General features: G+C 44.6%; 1 protein-coding gene across 1 annotated transcript in view; it reads left to right on the forward strand.

Moving 5' to 3' along the window:
- LONRF3 (LON peptidase N-terminal domain and ring finger 3) overlaps window positions 1–11,045 on the forward strand; it is a 32,818-nt gene extending 21,773 nt beyond the window's left edge. Inside the window, exons 9-12 of the mRNA XM_084813737.1 lie at window positions 362–520; window positions 4,403–4,565; window positions 5,256–5,405; window positions 7,576–11,045. Coding sequence (XP_084669863.1) covers window positions 362–520; window positions 4,403–4,565; window positions 5,256–5,405; window positions 7,576–7,734 — 631 coding nt within the window. The 3' untranslated portion in view covers window positions 7,735–11,045. The remainder of the gene's footprint in view (window positions 1–361; window positions 521–4,402; window positions 4,566–5,255; window positions 5,406–7,575) is intronic.
- Window positions 11,046–20,272: the final 9,227 nt, after the last annotated feature.

Below are 20,272 nucleotides of genomic sequence, written 5' to 3' on the forward strand. Positions count from 1 at the left end.
TGGCCCCACCCACCCCTGGAATGTGGCCCCTGAGAGCTTTTCCCAAATGCAGTCCTGCTGTCGGGCTGAAAGAGGTTCGACAGCTCAGCACTAAACTCTCCAAAGACAGGTATCTTTAGGCCTGGGTCATGCATTTCAGGATAGACAAAAGTGGCAGGTCGCCCTGTTGGTTGGTTGGAGAAAACAAAACCAAAAATCCAAAAGTCATAGTAAGTTCCAAATACATGGGCACGCTTTGAGTTCATCGACGTTCTCTCCATCAGTGCAAGAGGACTCCCTCTTCCCCTCCTGCCTCACTGGTGCCTTTTATCGTAAGCAGGCGTGGCGTGTTCAGAGTCTTAACACGAGGTTTGTCCCACAGCTTGAATAAGAACGTCCCCATATTTGTCTGCACAATGGCCTACCCCACCGTCCCGTGCCCGCTGCACATCTTTGAACCGTGTTATCGCCTGATGATCCGGAGATGCATGGAGACTGGCACCAAGCAGTTTGGAATGTGCATTGGGGACCCTGTTAAAGGGTGAGTGAGGGGCAGAGGGAGGGAGTGTATGCGTTGAACACCAAGACCTTCCCGTAGCATCAGTGGCCATCATCTCCTCTTGTTTGTTTGTTTATTTATTTATTGCATTTATACCCCGCCTTTTTTCCTCTTGCAAGGAACCCAAGGCGGCTTACATTATCCTCCTCCTCTCCATTTTATCCTCACAACAACAACCCTGTGAGGTGGGTTGGGCTGAGAGTGTGCGACTGGCCCAAAGTCACCCAGTGAGCTTCCATGGCCGAGTGGGGACTAGAACCCGGATCTCCCAGCTCCTAGTCCAGCACTCTTGCCACTACACCACACTGGCTCTTGTGGTCTGTAATACTCTAGCATCCCTTTGCTTCCATAATTTTGACAGCGAGCCAGTGGTGTAGCAGAGCCAGGCCTTGCAGGGATGCAGCCCCAGAATTTTTTTATTAGCAGGGATGCTGAGGTCATCTGCCAACCCCCACCCCCCAGAATTCCGGGCTCCCTCTGAGCTTAGCTGCAGTCTTCTCTGTAGCTGGGGGGGCAAGGAGGCAAGAACGAATTTCTCATCAACAATATATGTTTCCTTGTTGTAAATATTTTGGGATGGCTTGTTCTTGAATGGGCAGTTAAGACTCATTAACTTTACAAAAGTCCTGCTCCTAGCAAATGAAAACGCTTAGAACTAGTTTGTTGATATGGATCAATGCAGATGGCTGCAATTTTGGACTCTCCTTGGGGGCGTGGCTATAGGGGCTGTCATGATGAGCGCCTCACTTCAAATTTAACCACCGCATGACTTCAGCTAGCATCCCCAAACCTTCTAAACCTAAGATGCATTTGCTTACCAAATCCTGGAAGATAGGATATATTTGTATAACACCGCTCAGTTGTCTGCTGTATGTTATGGGAGTTTTAGACTTTGTAGGTTCTGTTACTTTATTACTCATTCATCTATTATATTTCTAGACCACCTTTCTGAAAGCCAACAAGGCAGCTTTATAAAAATGACAGAAAATTAAAAGTAACATAATCAAATAAGATCATGGTAAAACATTAAAAACAACTTTAAAAAGTCATAACAACCACAACCATTTAGAAAGCCAAGTGAAAAAGATATGTCTTTACCACCTTCGTGAACATAGAAACACTGTAAATTGGGAGTGGGCAACTTGTGGCTCTCCAGATGTTTTGGCCTACAACTCCCATGATCCCTCACTGTTGGCTATACTGGCTGGGGCCGATGGAAGTGGTAGGCCAAAACATCTGGAGGGTCACAAGCTGCCCACCCCTGCTGCAGACACTTGGCTTGTTTTCACAGTTGTCAGCATAACTTTCAGCATAACTAGAATTTAATGGGATTTTTTAAAACATGAAAGCTGACATTGACTGGGTCCAGACAACACGATAACCCACACTCAGGTGCTGCGTATGGTTTGAGTGCAGGTTGTCGTTGAACTGTGAGTTGTTGAAATGTAGGTTATTGTGTTGTCTGAACCCAGGCGTGCTAACAAACCATGGTTGCTTAACCATGAACAATCCATAAAGAGAAGCCATGATTTGTTGTTGGGTTGTGAACTGTGGGTTGTTCATCATGGTTTGTTATCACAGCTCGGTTCAATCAACATGATAACCCACAGTTCAGCGACAACCCACACTCAACCCTTGAGTGTGGATTATCGTGTTGTCTGAATGCAGCCATTCTCTAGTACCACATCCTCCACTTCCTGGAGGATGCATCCTGCAGGTGAAGAACCTATACAAGCAAAATGTTTTCCTCTTTGGCCCTGCTATTGAGCCCATACTTATACTTTTCTGTCTAGTAGCCTATGCTGTGATTGAGTCGCTCAACCACTTCCTTACATCTAGAAGTTCTGATGATATGTGCCTGCCCGGTCCTTAAGATCATCCTCAGCAGCCCTTCTCCATGAGCCCCTGCCAAAGGAAGTGAGGCGGGTGGCTACTAGAAGGAGGGCTTTTTCTTCTGTGGCACCCCAGCTGTGGAATGAGCTCCCTAGTGAGGTTCGCCTGGCACCTACATTGTATTCCTTTCGGTGCCAGGTGAAGAGCTTTTTATTTTCCCAGGCATTTTAGCATTTTAGCTTTCTAGACTTTTAGCTTTGCTGTTTTAAATCTGTATTTTAAATTCCTGCACTGCTGCTAGGTTTTATTGTGGTTGTATTGTTATATTGTGGTTTTAATGTTCTATATATTTTAAATTGTTTTATTGTGTGCTCCTGGGTTTTAATTTTTGTGAACCACCTAGAGAGCTTCGGCTACTGGGCAGTATAGAAATGAAATAAATACAGTACAATACCTCTAAGCAGGGATGATACAATTTCTGTTTCCTGTCCAGTACATAGAATAACTTCATACTTACTAAGTGAGGAGGAGAGTTGTAGTTCTGGTGCATGGATCTAGGCCACAGTTCTGGGCTGTGGCCTAGGATGTAGGCATGTCATCTGTGCAGGAATGCCATCTACGCCTACATTTCCACCAGAGAGCAAGAGCTTCACCTGATCAGTTCTTAGTTTGTGAGGAAAGCTAGTTGGGGAAAGGGACCAAGGGCTCAGCAGTTGAGCATACACTTTGCCTGCGGAAAGCTTCAGGTTCAGTCCCTGCCATCTGCAATCAAAAGATTTGGTTAGCAGCTGATGGGAACATCCCCCTGTCTACCTTAGAGAGTTGCTAGATCAGGGGTGCAGAACCTTTTTCCGCCCAAGGGTCGGATTCCATTTCAGAGAAGCCTTCGGTTTCAGTGGTGGGTGGGAACGAAGCCAAAATGGGCAGCGCCAAAATACGAGCATAATTTAGCTTAACGCTGTTGCTGCCAGTAACTCAGCCTTAGGAGAGGCATTTCGACCATTTTGAATGGGGAAAAAACTGTCCAAAACCCAGGAAACCACAAAAAATCAGTGATTGGGGAGAAGGACTGGGGCCAGGGCAGGATAACCTGGAATTCTGGGGAACACTTAAAGGCTGGATTGGCCCCTGGGCTGCCCAGACCATTAGTATAAGGCAGGTTTATACACTATGTGTCCGCTTTGCATATCCCCTTTTTCCTCTGGTTTGATATAACCAAGTAACGCTTGAATGCTCTCACATAATTCTGCTGGCTGCCTTCATGTCAGTCATATTTGGTGGCATGCAGATTTTATTTTTATTTTTAAACTAATCCAGAAAGCAGGGCACTGGCCTGACTGTGTTGCAGCAGAAACAGCAGCTCTCCTCTGTAAATAATGTAAACCAGAGCATTATTCACTGAACTGGGTTAGGAAGGAAGTATTGCTAAACCTGATCAGATTGCAGGGATAGCCTCAAAAATCTGACTTTGGAAAACAACTGCAGTGTAATCAGAACCTGGCCCAATAGGCAAATGTAGGGGTTCTCTACTTGAAGCAAAAATCCCGCATCCTTACCGGGGCTTTCTTCTTCCAGAGTCTTTCCGGGTTTACTATGGGCTCCCTTAGACAGCAAACACGGGATTTGGAATTGAAAACTTCCCTTCTCAGCAATGCTCTATATGTTCAATGAAACGGCACCATCTAGTGGCTGAATTGTAGCACAACAGCGGCATTTCACACGGCCAATATGGCGCCATTAAGGTTTATTATTACAGCTTATCTCCAATCTTTTTGAAAGTGGGATAAAGGGGGAAACGCACAGGAGACGTCCTGGAGGTTGAGGACGTCATGTAAGGGACCCACAAACTTCTGTGAGTGGCCAAGCACGAGTGCGCAATAAAAGCCTCATATAGAAATGCTCGTAATCTGTATTTAGAAGTAGCAGGAAGTGACGCTGTTAGGTGCCGCTTGATCATTGAATGGTTCTGCAGGAACAACAACCAGCAAAGAGTAAATCCCTTTTCTTTCCATTGGCTGTTCTGGCTAACAGATTTGCGGATTATGGCTGTATTCTGGAGATAAGAAACGTCGAGTTCTTTGCTGATGGCCGATCCGTGGTCGACAGCATTGGCAAAAGGAGGTTCAAGGTGACACAGCACAGCCAACGCGACGGATACAACACAGCAGATATTGAGTACATAGAAGATCAAACGGTGCGGATTGACTTGATATGCTTGGTGAAGGGGGGGGGGCTACCCATCCAGAACTACTTAGAAACGCATCCGACGTTGGTGTCCCAGAATTAATGAGCATGTCACATCAGTTTCTTAATAAATAAGGAAAAAGGTACAGTGGCTAAGAGATCATGGGTTCAAATCTCTCAACAGCCACAAATTTTCTAGGTGGCCTGAAGCAAGCCACCAGTCTCTCAGCTCCCTGAACAGTGGCCTGCTTTACAAGGCTGTTGTAAGGATTATATGAAACACTTTGAATGCTGAAAGTTCTCCATAAGTGCTTTTTTCCAGCCTTCCTCAACTTCGTGCCCTCCAGATGTTTTGGACTATAACTCACATCAGCCTCAGCCAGCATGGGCCAATGGTAAGGGATTGTGGGAGTTGCAGTCCAAAACATCTGGCAGGCACCAGGTTGGAGAGGCCATCATCATCCTCGTCATCATTAAACATTTCATTCCACCTTCCCTCCAAAGAGGTGAGGGTAACATACCTGGGGGTTATCCAGTTTTATCCTGTGAGGTGGGCTCGCTTCAGAGGGAGCACCATCCCTTGAGCTTCCTGAATCCAGTTTTCAGTTTTGATGTCTGGTTCTTTTCTTAGAGTCCCACCAGCCTTGCAGCTCAAACTCTTCCAGTTATTTGTTTTCCTGACTCTCTCTACCGATTCCAGGTGCAAGGAGAAGAATACACCAGGCTGACCGTTCTTCACGATTCTGTGTATGATCAGGCCTACACGTGGTTTGATTCTCTCAAGCCAGCGCTCAAGAGCCGTATCCTCAGTCATTTTGGTCCTATGCCTGCTAAGGACTCCGACCCACAGGTACAGGATGTTACACTGGTGCAGAAACAAAGAATTTCAGCCTATTTTTGTGCATGGTGTTTCATGGAATTATAGAATAATAAGGTTGGGAGGGGCCTATAAAACCATCACATCCAGCCCCCTGCTCAATGCAGGAATCCAAGTCAGAGCATCCCTGACAGATGGCTGTCCAGCTTCATCTTGAATGCCCCCAGTGTGGGAGAGCCCACCACCTCGCTAGGGAATTGGTTCCGTTGTGGTACTACTCTAACAGTGAGGAACTTTTTCCTGAAGTTCAGCCGGAATCTGGCTTCCTGTCACTTGAACTCAGTATTCCGTGTCCTGCATTCTGGGATGATCGAGAAGAGATCCCGGCCTTCCTCTCTGTGACCGCCTTTCAGGTCCTTGAAGAGCGCTATCCTATCTCCCCTCAGTCTTCTCCTCTCAAGGCAAAACATGCCCAACTCTTTCAGTCTCTCCTCATAGGGCTTTGTTTCCAGTCCCCTGATCATCCTTATTGCTGCCCTCTGAACCTTTTCCAGTTTGTCTACATCCTTTTTAAACTGTGGTGCCTGGAACTGGGCACAGAACTCAAGATTAGGTCTAACCAATGCTGAGGAGAGGGCAACTAGTTTTGACCTGCTTGCGCACAAACAATATTTTGTGCATTCAGTTAAAGCAGCCTTCCCTAACCTGATGCCCTCCAGATGTGTTGTCCAGCACATCGGGAGGGAGCGAGGTTGGAGAAGGCTGAATTGAAGAAAAGCAATTCAAGACAAAGAGCCATCCGGGGCTATGTATAGAAGCCACCGCAGGGATTGGGCGAGGGGGTGTATGTTCAGAACAGGGAGGTGATGGGCGGCACAGGGATATGCACACGGCTCCTGCTTCTCTGATCCCAGGCGCCCCTCTAAAAGCAGATTTTCCTGTTTTAAAATGACCTTTGGGGATAATGCTTTGCACATCTGTGTGCATGTTTGGTCCTCACACTTGTGGGCACACTCAGTACGGACACTCCCGTCGTTGTGGACTCCTGCTCCGTGTTTCACGAGTCCTAAGAAATCCAGGGCGGCCTCTTACAGGGGAGGGTTTGGCAACTTGGCGCCCCTCCAGATGTCTTGCGCTACAAATCCCATCTGCCCCAGCCAGCATGACCAATGGTAAAGGACTGGGGGAATTGTAGCCCAAAACATCTGGAGGGGCACGAAGATGGCTACCCCTGTTATAGGGCAACTTCACCAACCCACCGCTGCCCCCCCCCTTCTTTGGAGGAGAAACTAAAAAGCAGAGGAAATAGATTTTGGCTAAATATTAGGAGAAACGTCTTAACAGTAAGAGCTGTTCAACAGCGGAACAGACTGGCTCACAAGGTGGTGAGCGCTCCTTCACTGGACGTATTTAAACAGAGGCTAAGCAGCCATCTGTGTGGGATGCATTACGTGCATTCTGCCAGGGCTGGCCCGGCTATTAGCCAGAGTGAAGCAGTCTCCTCAAGTGGCAGATGCTGGGAGGCGGCGGCAAGGTGTTGGAGGGGAGAGATAGCTGTGGGCCTTGCAGCTTGCTCTGCGCCTTCTAAGTTAGCCTGCCGCTTTCAGGGGCAGTGAAGGATACTGTCCCATGATCAGTGTTGAAGACAGATCCATCAACCAGTCCAGTTGGCTTTTGTACATGGAATGGAGGAGGCCATGCCCAAGTGGCCAGTGAGCATGCTGGCTGGGGAATGCTGCGAGCTGTAGGGCATTTTTCTGTCTAGATGTGCACAGGATTGCACCCTTAGTGAGACAAACACTATGACTTTTAACCATAAGAACCGCCCTATTGGATCAGACCAAGGGTCCCTGTAATCCAGCATTCACCTAGTGGCCAACCAGCTGCCCATGGGAAACCCACAAGCAGGACACGAGTGCAACAGCACCCTCCCACCCATGTTCCCCAGCAACTGGTGTACATAGGCAAACTGCCTCTAATACTGGAGGTAGCACAGAGGCATCAGGACTAGTAGCCATGATAGCCTTCTCCTCCAGGAATTTAGCCAACCTCCTTTTAAAGCCATCCAAATTGGTCTTGTGGTAATGAATTCCATAGTTTAATTGTGAGCTGTGTGATGAACTCCTTCCTTTTATCTGTCCTGCAACACTGACCATTCATATTAAAATGTCGCTTGCTTTGTGGTGTTCTCATTCTTTTGCAGGCCAGCCCCAATGGCCCTGCCTGGGGGTGGTGGATACTAGCTGTCCTACCTCTTGAGAGCAGAGCCCAGCTCCCCTTTCTTGCCATGACATCCCTGAAAGACCGGCTCAACAGCATCAGGCGTATCCTTGCCTTCATGTCCCGTGCAAGATCACGATGATGCCATGAGACATCCTTTGAATCCTCTTGTAATACTTGAGCGCTTGAGTGCATCACTTCTAACTGTGGCCTCTTCCATACGCCAAGGCCTTTCGAGCGTCTCTTTCTCTAATGCTAATTCTGATCATCAGTTGGTCGTGCAGAAGACATCAGCAGAGAAGAGGCATTTGTAATGCAAGTGGACGTTCTGGTTGCTCTAGGTTTTACATTCTCATTGCCAGTTGAAAGAACTCCAGTTTTAGCCTCTGTGTGTGAAAGAGCCCTATATCTAGGTGCAATAATGTTTTAAAGACAAGCCTTTTGGAGACTGGAATGGTTCCAGTTTGAGTACACAGCAACCTTCAAGAGATACTGTATGGGATGCATGCAACGCAGTCCCAAGCATGTTTACTCAGGAGTAAGTCCCAAAGAGTTTAATGGGTCTTAACTTCTGTATGATGATAATAATTATGTTTAGGGTTGCAGCCTTAATGTTCTTGAGTTGGGTCTTCAATTTCTGCACTGTTTATCGAATTACCTAAGTGTTTGGTTTTTATATAGATATATAGACATACACATACATACATACACACACACACACACACACACACATATATATATATATATATATATATATACACACACACACACACACACACACACACATACATATACACGCACGCACGCACCCATACACGCACAAAAGTGAATATACTCACTTTCATGAGTATAAACAAAAGTAAATATATAGCGAAAGTGAACAAAACAGGTGAACTTGTTTGCCATAAACCTTTTTTCAAAAGGTTTTTCCTAATTTGTATTTTATTTTATTTTGCGGGGGAGTAGCTACATCAAAATCTATCTGGTTTAATATGAAGCCGAAATACTAATGATATCGCTGTATTATTTCAGTGAGTTGCTAAAGTCTTATTCCAAAGGGTTCAGGTTTTTTATATATCTGTATATAACAATGTTCACAAAGGTTTGCTGAAAAACTCTTTATTTTTTTGCACTAAAATGGTTCTGTTTCGGTTTTCAGTTGTAAATACATGGCATAATCCTGTGCGTGTTTACTCAGAAGTAAATCCCATTGCATTCAGTGGTACTTACTACTTGGTAAATGTGTTTAGGATCACAGCCTAAGTGTGTGTGTCTGTGCGTGTGTATGGGAAAATTCAGCTGCTCTGCTAATTTATGATTTTTGTACTGAATTGGGCAGGGGAGGCAGCAGGATGAAGTTGGGAAATTAGGAATACACAGTCACTTGCTTTGATAATTCATTTGTCTTCATTTTCTGGAGGTCTAACAGTTTTTCTACATATCGCCATTACACTATCTTTTGACAGTGTGTCCAGACAACGTGGCAACAGAGTCCTTTTTTCTTCTTTCAAAAGCCAAAACCAGTTGGCTGTGAATGTTTAAATTATTTATTTTGGCTATCAGGAGCCCCAGTTACCAGCTCAGGGCCACCTCCCTTGGCTTTATATTCAGCTGGGATTTTAAGGGTGCAATCCTATGCTTGCTTAGACAGAAAAAAGTCCTACAGCTCGCAGCGTGCCCCGGACAGCACTGCTGGCTGGGACGTGCTGGGAGCCATAGGACTTTTTTCTGTCTAAGCAAGCATAGGATTGCACCTGAAGTGTGTTAATGGATAGAGGCCAGCTGTGAGGAACGTAAGGTGCTTTTGCTCACCATGTGATCCCCACTGGAGATCTGCGAGGTTGCTAGATCTGAGGAGAGCAAGTGGTGCTCAATCTCTTGGTTGTGAGTATTTGAGAAGTGGGGTGACCTAACACGTTCCTTTTTTCTTTTTTAAAGAAACGGTTGCTGTGATAATATGAAAAAAAAAAAATGTTTGGGGGTTTGAGTGAATGCTACAGCATTAGCAGGAGAGGGGTGGGATTTCCTGTACCCATTCTGAAGGATTTTTAAAGCACCTCTTTAAGCCATTGAGACCAGGGCCAGGCAGTGGTGGGGAGATGAAAACAGTGTTCAGCTTGAGGCCGCAGAAGAAAACCTTCAAGAGGGAGGGGATGCACTTCTCCATCTGTTTACAGTCCTGAATGGGCAATTCCTAATTTATGCTCCTGAGGAACCTTAGCTCTCCCCAACCTGGTGCCCTCCAGATGAGTTGGACTACAACTCCCAGCATGCCCCATCTTGTCCATCAGAACTGGAGGGCACCATGTTGGGGAGAGCTGCTTTACATACATTCCTAAAGCTCAGATGTGGGAAGCCCATTTTAAAGGGCTGTTCAGCATTCATACTGCAACTGCTGTATGCTAAAGGGCTAGAGTGCAAATGCTAATTTTTAAGAGCTCTGTACTGTAGGGATGGACAGCCTTCAGACTTCTGGGATCTATTTTATTTTTTTATTTTTTTACTAGAACCCCGAGATCCACCAACAGGGAGAAAAATAGCAGCTCCAAAGAGTGAACATAAACGAGGAATTAAGGTGGCTGCAAAATTGCATTTTATTTAAAACGAGGTCAGAAAATCTGACAGTTTAAAGATGTCCTCTTCTTTTTTAAGTCTGAAGAGGTGTGATTTTTCTTAATTGTAATGTGAGGCAGGAAGTAGAGCAGTTCGCCCCTCAGAATATTGAAATAATACTGGATTTTTGTGTGTGCTTGTCTGTGTTTCTTTGCTCTTTTGTTCTTGAGTTTCAACAGACACTTATTAGAGAACATACTGTAGAGTTCAAAGGGAAGTTTAAAAAACCCTCTCCTTATGAACTAATCCTGCTGGTATAATAAAACTTGTATATATAAGTACTAGAAAAAGAGCTTCAGAAGATGTCTGTAATGACATCACCAGCTTTATGTAAAACTTTTAATCCAATTCATTGTTTGCTTATGAATTGTTAATATAAAGAAGAGATCATATTATGCACAGTTTTTCTGTAATATACTGTAACATACTGAGGCAGATGTCTTCCTATTGTATAGCCAGGCAGGCTTTTCTTAAATTCTAAGAAATATGCCCAAATTGGGGGTGGGGATGTGGGGGGAATTAAGGTGGGTAGATGCAAACATCAACAGGGCTCCTGCACCTTTAACAGTAGTGTCGAAGAGAAATTTCAGCCGATGTAGTTCGCATGACAAATTCCCTGTCATCTCCCGCTGACTCATGCTGAAAATCAATCCCTTAAAACAAAGTCAGGTCTCTCTAATATTTGCATCCATTCTGATTGCATTACCAGATGGATTTAAAAGCCAAACCACTGAGGTAGGGCTATATCTTATGAGGAAAGTGTAGGTCTTCACATTTTTCTATTACTGATATGGCTATTTAAAAAAAAAAACAAAAAACCTCTAATTCTTTCCACTGAGAGTGCCTGAGGCAGTTTACAAAAAATATGAAATAACAACCAAAAAAGGTAATGGCTAAACACTATACAGAGTAAACATATAAAATAAAGCATGATCAAGAGAGCTGTAGCCATTCAAAATGGTTCAGAATAAAGCTGAAAGCCATTATGTCTTTACAAGAGATGTTGCACGGCTGATCTCACTGGGGAGGGAATTCCAGAGTAGCGGTGCCCCTCTAAAGCTCATACAGTTAATCAGCTCAGTCACCTTCCTTAACTGGGTATCAGCCTAATCTGATAATATGCAGTGGTGATGGTGAGTAGTCAAGATTCTTTTATGGCTTTCCAATCTGTTTTGCAAACAAACCAACAGACTAAAACTAGAACAAGTCCTGGCAGATGAGTTGTCTGTTCTTCTAAAGTAAATACTGTGCAAAATACATGTGTTTACAAAGTTGTCCAAGCTACTAGCCAAGGTTGTCTGACGATGGGGTAGAAAGTGACCTTCTCTGGTAGTTGACATGTAGTGGATAAAACACTATAAGGGTTGCATTGCTCTCTCCAGCTACTTTGTTCCTGAGTTGCACTTAAGCTGCAAGCTTTCATAACATGTGAATGAACTAACTCCTGGACTAAAGTGCCTGTATTCTGTGGTTGGTTGCTATTCATGAGCTTCTCGGACTTCATGAGCCATATACCTTCTTTTTTTGAAGAAGTATGTTTTTTTTTTAAGTTCTTGAGACTAAAATTTGAGGATCAAAAAAGGTTTACAAAGCAGCAGTGTAGCAAAACCATGTCATACCCTTTTTTTTTTTACATGTTTTCTGGCAAAACTTCAGCGGAGGCTACACATGCAGGGGAATAAGGAAGCAGAGTCCAAAAGTGCACAGCACTGTACTATTTTTGAATGCCCCTCTCCATGTTTACAAACAAAGAAGCAAACCTCCCTGCAAGTAGATAAGTAGCATATCAGGAGAAAAGGTTTGAGCCCATTCTTTTCCCCACTGTGCAAGTTTTCTTCATGCAAGGAGTTGTGTGTGGCTTTCAACACAAAGGAACATTCAAAAATGGCATCCCACCCATACTTTGTAATAATATAACCCAGCCTTTGCCCAACCAGGCACCCTCTGGATATGTTGGGCTGCAACTTCCATCATCCCTGGCCAACACAGCCAGTGACCATGCCAGCTGTGAATTGTGGGGGTTGTAGTCCAGTACATCTGGACAGCACCAGATATAGACCATTTTAGCGCTATGCTTCTTGGCCATCTCATCCCTCTTCATTCCACTACCAGGCCATCATCAAAATGGCTGTTTGTTGAGAACCTTCATGAATGTGGCAGCCAACACTGCTCCTTGGTGATCCCATTAAATGACAGGATCTTTCTAATGCCATAAATCAAGTCATTTCCAAGGGATCCAACCTTTTGTGTGGCTTGAATAGTTCCATCTGTTTGTATGGCATTCTTCAAAAGGGGGGGGGGACTCTTGCACTATAACGAACTTGAAGTGAAATTAAGTTTAAATTCTTATCATGGTTCAGCTACCTCTTTCTGTGAAATAAATTTTATTTTTATTATTTTTCACTTTGTTCAGGTCTGTTATGCTTGAGATGTATTTCCGAGTCCAGTAAGACCTGCATTGAGATGTATTAGTGATGTCATTTGCATTGACGCTTTGTGTGATTTGTGGTTTGGTCATTAAAGATGATTTATGTTGACTCTCCAGCTGAACTAATATGGAGTCGTCGTGTTGCTCTGTAACCCAAGGCCATGTCTGTTGCTGGCGACAGTTCCCTGTCGGGTATGGCTGGTTCCGTTGCCATGATTTTGCTAAACTTCTTTGAGTCAACTCCCAGCCCCTGGAAAGTATGAAGAAATTCTTTCCCTGTGAAAGATACAAATCAGCCTTCCTCAACCTGGTGCCCTCCAGATCAGACTACAACTCCCATTGCCCCTAGGTATGATGGGAATTGCAGTCCCACACATCTGGAGGACACCAGGTTGGGGAAAGCTGGTATAAATAAAGTGCAGTGCAGTCACGGGTTTCTAATGGTTTTGCTTATTTATTACGTTGAAATCCCACCTTCGTAGAGCTCATGGTAGTTATACATGATTCTTTGTCCCCAACCCCACACACACACACACATTTTATCCTCAGAACAACCCTGTGAGGTAAGTCAGGCTGAGGGAGAGCGACCAGCCAACCTAGTGGACTTCATGACTTGAGTAGGGATTTAAACCTGGGTCTCCCCAGTCCGAACTTGACACTCTAGCTCAGACATGGGGAACCTTTGGCCCACAGGGGTCCCCTATCCAGGCAGGGAAGAGTTCTTATCTCCAACCAGCTACTGCTCAGAGATAAGAGTTTTCCCCTGCTTATAATGAGGTGGGAGAAATATAATGAGGTGGGAGCAATGGCTGGGGAGTGTGTGTGTGTGTGTGTGTGTGTGTGTGTTGAGTGAGAGAGAGAGAGAGACGGGGGGGGGGGCAGGCAAAGCCAATTCAGCTCTCGGGCTGGAAAAGATTCCCCACAACTAACTGATGGGATTATTTAGTAATGATGCCTCCTGTTAGAAAGGCTATTAGCAGAGAAAAAACAAAAAGCAAAACAGAATGAGCATCTACCAGTCCCACATGCACACAAGTTATCTTAGAACAATAAAGGAGACCACACGTTTCTTCACTGAAAGAAACAGTTTTACTCATACTCTTGCATATACAATCCAGGTACAGCATGGAGTTTCAAAAGAAGTTGTGCAGCCCATTTTGTGTTCTGTTACACCGGCAGGCATGAGAGAGCAAACCCATGTGCGCCCAGCAATGGAGGAATTGGGGCGGGGGGGGGGGAGCAAAAGGAAGAAGTCACAGGAAACCACATTGTAGGTTACAGAGAACCTAAGCTAACCATGGTCAAAATTCCTGTGAGTTAACTAACTGCAACACTGCCCCCTTCCAGTAACTTGCAGATGAGGTTGCAATATTCCTAACACTAACCGCTATGCCACATTTATGCACATGAGGGCAAGTTTGCTTGTGCATGGCCATCACACGCTGTGATGAGTCTGAGAAACACTTATCACAGATAAAACAGGAGAGACAGATTAAACTCCTTTACATGGGGGGTGGGGGTGTCCACCACTTTCCCGAGCAGTCAAAAGTTCCAGGGATAGATCACAGTCACAGACTCTCAGCCCAACTCACCTCACAGGGTTGTTGTTGTGAGGATAAAATGGAGAGGAGGAGGAGAATGTAAGCCGCCTTGGGTTCCTTGCAAGAGGAAAAAAGGCGGGGTATAAATGCAATAAATAAATAAAATGTGTGTAGGGTCAGTTTCTATATGAGGAAAGAGTACTAGATTTTCTAAAGATTTATTTTTTTTTTTGCAAACTTTGGGGTTCCCTAAGCTGGTACCTCCCTCTTATTTCTTTGTGGCCCTATTTTTGTCTAAAAGGCCATCAGCACTGAGCACCTGAGCTCGCTACTGGAGGGAGGGATGACGATACTGTAGTGCATTCATAAACATACAGGTAGAGCAAGTAGCAACCAAGCAGACACGCTATGACACACAGTGGCTTCCTGTAAAGCAACATCAGTTCTCCAAAAGCAACAGCATGCCCTTGGACACACACTATCCCCACCTGCAAAAACCCAGGCTTCTGCCTCTTTTGTTGGCTACTTTCAAAGTGCCATCTTCACCAGCACCCCGCCACTTTGCCATACCCAGACAAAACATCGATTTCATACCCCACCTTGTCTGGTAGGTGTGACTTGTATTCCTGATGCTAAGAATATCTACTAGTCATTTATGCCCTTTAGGAAGCACCCATTATTATTATTATTATTATTATTATTATTATTATTATTATTTTGTTTCCTGCCTTTTTCATCTCACAAGAAACCCAAGGCAGCTCACATAGTTCTTCTCCATATTATCTTCACAACAGCCCTGTGAAATAGGCTAGGCTGAGAGCCAGTGACTGGCCCAAAGTCACCCAGTGAGCTTCATGACTGAGCGGGGACTCAAACCCAGATCTCCCAATCGAACCCAGTCCAACATTGTAATCACTAGACCACACTGGGTTTTTCAATCAAACTTTCAACCCATCTGTTCACAAACGCCATCTCACAAAAGATGTGGATGGAGAGAAAGTTTATGCAGTCCTTACTGTCAAGTAAGGATGTGAGCAAGAAATCAATATAGTGAAAGGGGTGGGGGACCCAGATCTCCCAAGTCCCAGTCCAACACTGTAACCACTACACCACACTCTCTTCATGCCACTACAACAACTCATTGGAAGCATACATGGGTGCTTTTATCCTAAAAAAAAAAAAAGAAAGAAACCAGTGCAATAGGTTGGGCTGAACAAGCTTGCCAGAGAGCTTTATGACTGAGAAGGAATTTGAACTCAGACCTGAGCTGAGCATACTAAATATACCACACTGACTCCAGAATCTATGGCAGTCTTCCCCGGTTTGGAAAAGGCTGGTGTCCGCTAACTGTCTTACACCTGTTCCTGGAATCTGTTATATATCATAAGCCTTTAACATTCTCCCTGAACTTCTGCCCTCCTTAGCTTTTTAATGCTCTCTTTGGTTTATGTTGCCTGCATAACTTGGAATATTGGGGTCAGGAGAGCAAAAGCTGTTCTAGAAACTCAACATATAACACCTTTCATAACTCATGAAACTGCTGCGTATGGAAAAGTGGGTCACAGAGCAACACAGCGGGGTGGGGTGGACAGTTACATAATAGGGGTAATTAAAGGTTAGAGAGTCCTAGTTGAAAACAAGGTTTTTGGTATGTGTGTTTTTCACAGAAGTAACTAGTCTTACCAACAGCTGCCTTCAGGGTGGTTTTGGTGGCTAGTTAGACAATATGCCCCCCAAAAAGTATATCAGAGCTATATCTTTCTAGCTTCCCAAAACCAAGAGCCTGGTGTTTTTTTAAAACCAGAAGGTTGAAAACAGTGGGATTCTTTTAGTTTTTAGGGTAATGGTTTCCAGGTTTTTATGGAAAAGGACTGGACAGTGCAATGTGGCTGTCAAAGAATGGTGCCCTCTGAAAGCACATGCTTGGAAGGTTTCCATGGTGTGGCATGGTCCACACACAGAACTACCTGAAGTTTTTAATTTTAATTGCATTATTACATTTATATCCTACCTTTTTTTTATCTTGCAAGGAACCTAAAACACCTTACATAGGCCTTCTTCTCTCCACTTTATCCTCACAACAACCCTGTGAGGTAGGTTAGGCTGAGAGTCAGTGACTGGCCCAAAGTCACCCAGTAAGCTTCATGGCCAAGTGGGGACTAGAACCCAGTTTTCCCAAATCCCAGTCTAACACTGTAATGACTACACTTCACTGACAGGGTTTGGACATCACAGCAACAATTTCTGGGTTTAACTCCGGAATTGCGGGGACGAGTGAGGTACGCATCATTTCTGCTGTTCATTAACAAGCCAGAAGTGCCCCGTTTCTGGGCTCCATGACGTGCAAACCCGGAAACTCTGGGTTGTTTAATATGTTAAATAATCCAGAGTTAACCCAACAACAAACCATGGACAATTGCTGCATTAACATTGGGTTGTTTAACCCATAAAGAACCAAGAGTTTCCAGGTTCAGATGTCACAAAACAATTTAATTGTGCTCGTCATTTCTGCAGTTCCTGGGTTAAACTGCCCAGGAATTGGTACCATGACATCAAACTGGTTCTTTGGCCTCTGAATGATTGCAAGCATATATTAAATGATGCTCGAAGTATATCTGTGTACATCTACAAGAGTGGCATCATGTTCCAGCATAGGATGGTCTCCACCCTAGGCCGGGTTCACACACATGCAACATAATGAGGTGGTAGAATAGACTGTACCACAGACTACCAATGGGTGTGTGGGGGAGGGGGGATATAATATTTGGATGTTCCACCACATTTAAAACTCCCTGCAAAACAAGCACATCCAGGAGAAAGGTTCTAACTTATCTCTGCACCCGCTGCAGTAGTTTTCTGCTGTAAGAAAGCTTTTTTTTTTTCAATATAGGGAAACATTACAGGTTTCTATCCATTGTGAAGGGCTGCATTTGGGAAGAAAAAATTGGCAAGCTCTCCTCCTGTGAGCAAAAGCACTTTCCAAACATGTGGCAGCCCAGCCTATATTACTGTGTTAAATGTGCCATTTTATTTCCCTCCTGCCAAGGAAAGGAAAGAAATGTATTGTTCCAGAAAGCAACATGACAGTGAGATGGGAGGGAGGGAATTGGAATCCTGCCACTGAACATTAACTATAGTTTCACATAGCAGGCACTTCTCTGCAAAGTCACTAAAGTAAGCTTTGCAAGCGGTCAGCTGCAAAAGCAACAAGAAAAAGATTTACATTGACTCTTCTACCATAAAATACAGCTCTACCCAGCCAAATGTGGATGAGTTGGCTTTTAATGTATCTTGGGGAGGGGGCATCAAATTAAAGAAAATACTAGACCCAGGGTGCTTTTCTTGTGCCACCAACTTTCCTCATTCACAGAATTTTACAGGCAGTCCAGACATCATCATCTTCTGTTTGTAACCCTCTATTATTTTCCCACCATTTCTTCCCTGTGTGTGTTGCACCCTAAATCTATTTGGGGCTGAGATCATCCAAACCTGGCAAGTATTGTGTTCTGTTTCTCAAACAATCCCTTTCCAGAGAAGCACACTGGAGAGAGTTCAAAGCCTCATAATTCCCTGCTGTAATTGTAAGTTCAACCAACAACAGTATTAGCTTTCATTCATAATTCCCGCACCCTAAATGCCATTTGCTTTGCTCATTATATTACCACGCAGGATCATATTTAGCCTACTTTTTCGTTAATGGCTTCCTCACACCTTTTAAGTAGTTCGCTCTCCCGTTGAATATCGCTATCACTTCTGTTTTTGTTACCGGCGGTTTCTTGCTACTACTTCGGCTTCTTTTTTTAGGTCAGATCTCATCTTGTTGTTTCATGCTACAGATATTCTCTAAGCAGCCAAATCCTCAGGCATTGATTTGCAGCTCGCAACTGGTTCAATAGTTCATGGATTTAATCTTCCCCCAGTGAACAAGATGTAATGAAAGCTGGAGGCAAGGTGAGGAGTGAGATTCCCTTCAGCGTTTGCAATGAAGGGCAGGAGAAAATCTTCAAAACTTGTTTTGAAAACGACACCCAAAACCCATGTTACATGTAAAAATGTTAACTGGTTAAGCCAGTACGGTGAATAAGGAGAGTTCCCAAACTGTGGTCTGTACTCCACGAGCTCCATTCAGGTGGTTTGCAGAAATGTTGTAGAACAGCCAAGAACTTCTGTACTCAGAACTGCACTTGATTTATTTTTTTCTGACAACGGTGGTCAAGGCCATTTTGGCCAAGGCTGGATTATCAAAGAGGCTACTGAGGCCCTGGCCAAGAGCCCATGATTTTAATAATACCACACTGGTGCAATCTACTAATTCCCCCCACACCACATCCCAAAAAATTACCAGTTAAAGGTAACTTTGTTAAACCTGTCCAGAGGTTCAAGCTGACAAATATTACAGCCGACTTCACAGAACTTTGTTCGCAAAAACAGGCACATCTATCACAATCGAATGGCAAGACTATGGTGACTAAAATCTGAGTTATGTGCTTTGATTCGTAGAACAAAAATAAGTTTATTGATTGGTCTGCTGAGACACACACACACCCAGCAATTTTCAAGTGGTCTGTGGGGAAAAAGAGAACATTTGAGAAGTACCGATCTAACCTAAAAAGCCTTCTTAATTTGGATTGTTTTTAAGTTTAGGGGGGAAAGTGCCTATGGGAGCATGATAGAGTTTTATAAAATTATTCCTCATGTTGAGCATGTGAATTGAGGTTATTTTATTGATTTAATTAATGAATTAATTTCTATACCGGCCAATAGCCGAAGCTCTCTGGGCGGTTCACAAAAACTGATTCAGGGGTCACTGTGGCGAAGCTATTCCTGTCCAAGAACATCCGTAGCTGGTGCACCAGCTGAAGCTAAAAGGTTGGACAGAATACTGAACTAGATGGTCCCTTGGTCTGATCCAGCATGGCTCTTCTTATGTTCTTAAGGCATTCCCTGTATCTTGGGCCTCCAGAGACAGCAATGGTTCTGTGTGCACCTCCAAGCTACATACCTGCTCCTTCAGAGGGAGTGCAACCCCATCCAGAATGGGCAAAGTGCTTGAGTCCCAGACCCTGGAACCTGGCTTTCAAAGGGGTTTTGAGATGTTCATGGTGGACAAGTCCACCGAGATGGCTACATGGCAGTACCTCTTTGTTCAGAGGTAGCATGCCACTGACAACCAGTCTCTGGGCAGCTGTTGCCATCATGTCCTGCTCGTAGGCTTCCTAGAGGCAATTGGTTGGCCAAGGTGCAAAGCGGAATGTTGGACGTCAACATCCCTTTGGTCCGAACAGGGCTCTGCTAATGTTTGTGGCCTACCTCACAGGGTTGTTGTGAGGACAAACTGGCTGGGGTAATTCCCATAAACCTCACTCTGAGCTCTATGAAGCAGCAGCAACAGCATATAGATGTAAGGAATAAATTAGTGAAACAGTAAGCGAGCCCCCCATCCCAGACATCAGCTCTGGATACGCATGGCATGGCAAAGATCAAGAAGCCAAAAGTGGTGGCAGATGGTTGGCTTCAGGAGGAATAGGCCCAAGTTTTCTAGGAGTGTTGCAGGAAGGGGCATGGCCAACAAATGTTCCCTCCCACCCTACCACACCCAAAGGCTGCAGGGCTGGCAGCTCATGTATGTTTTTTAATCGAAGTACGTCTGACTCAGGCACAAAGCAGATCTCTAGAAAGACCCAAATTACGTCATTTGGGTGGTCCCTAAAGAAGTGGCAGCAGCGGTTTGGTGGATTTTTAAAAGTGTGATGCAAAATAGATGATGTTAACCTTTTGGATCCAAAATAGAGGTTTTATCTTAGAATCATAGGGTTGGAAGGGGCCTATAAGACCATCGAGTCCCACCCCTGCCCAATGCAGGAATCCAAGTCAGAGCATCCCTGACAGATGGCTGTCCAGCCTCGTCATGAATGCCTCCAGGGTGGGAGAGCCCACCGCCTCCCTCGTTATGTGATGGGGGAGGGTGTTGGAGCTGGCCACACAGAGTGCCATCTGGGACATGACAGGAGGGCACGTAGAGCGGAGTCAGCTGTTCTGCTTTGTTTTCATGAGATAGCATTTAAGGGGCAGGGCCAGCTTCAAGGGTAGGCATGGTT

Source organism: Heloderma suspectum, chromosome 9, assembly GCF_057233095.1.
Source record: "Heloderma suspectum isolate Gila_16-S chromosome 9, 16-S_ref, whole genome shotgun sequence".
In the NCBI taxonomy this organism is placed as follows: domain Eukaryota; kingdom Metazoa; phylum Chordata; class Lepidosauria; order Squamata; family Helodermatidae; genus Heloderma; species Heloderma suspectum.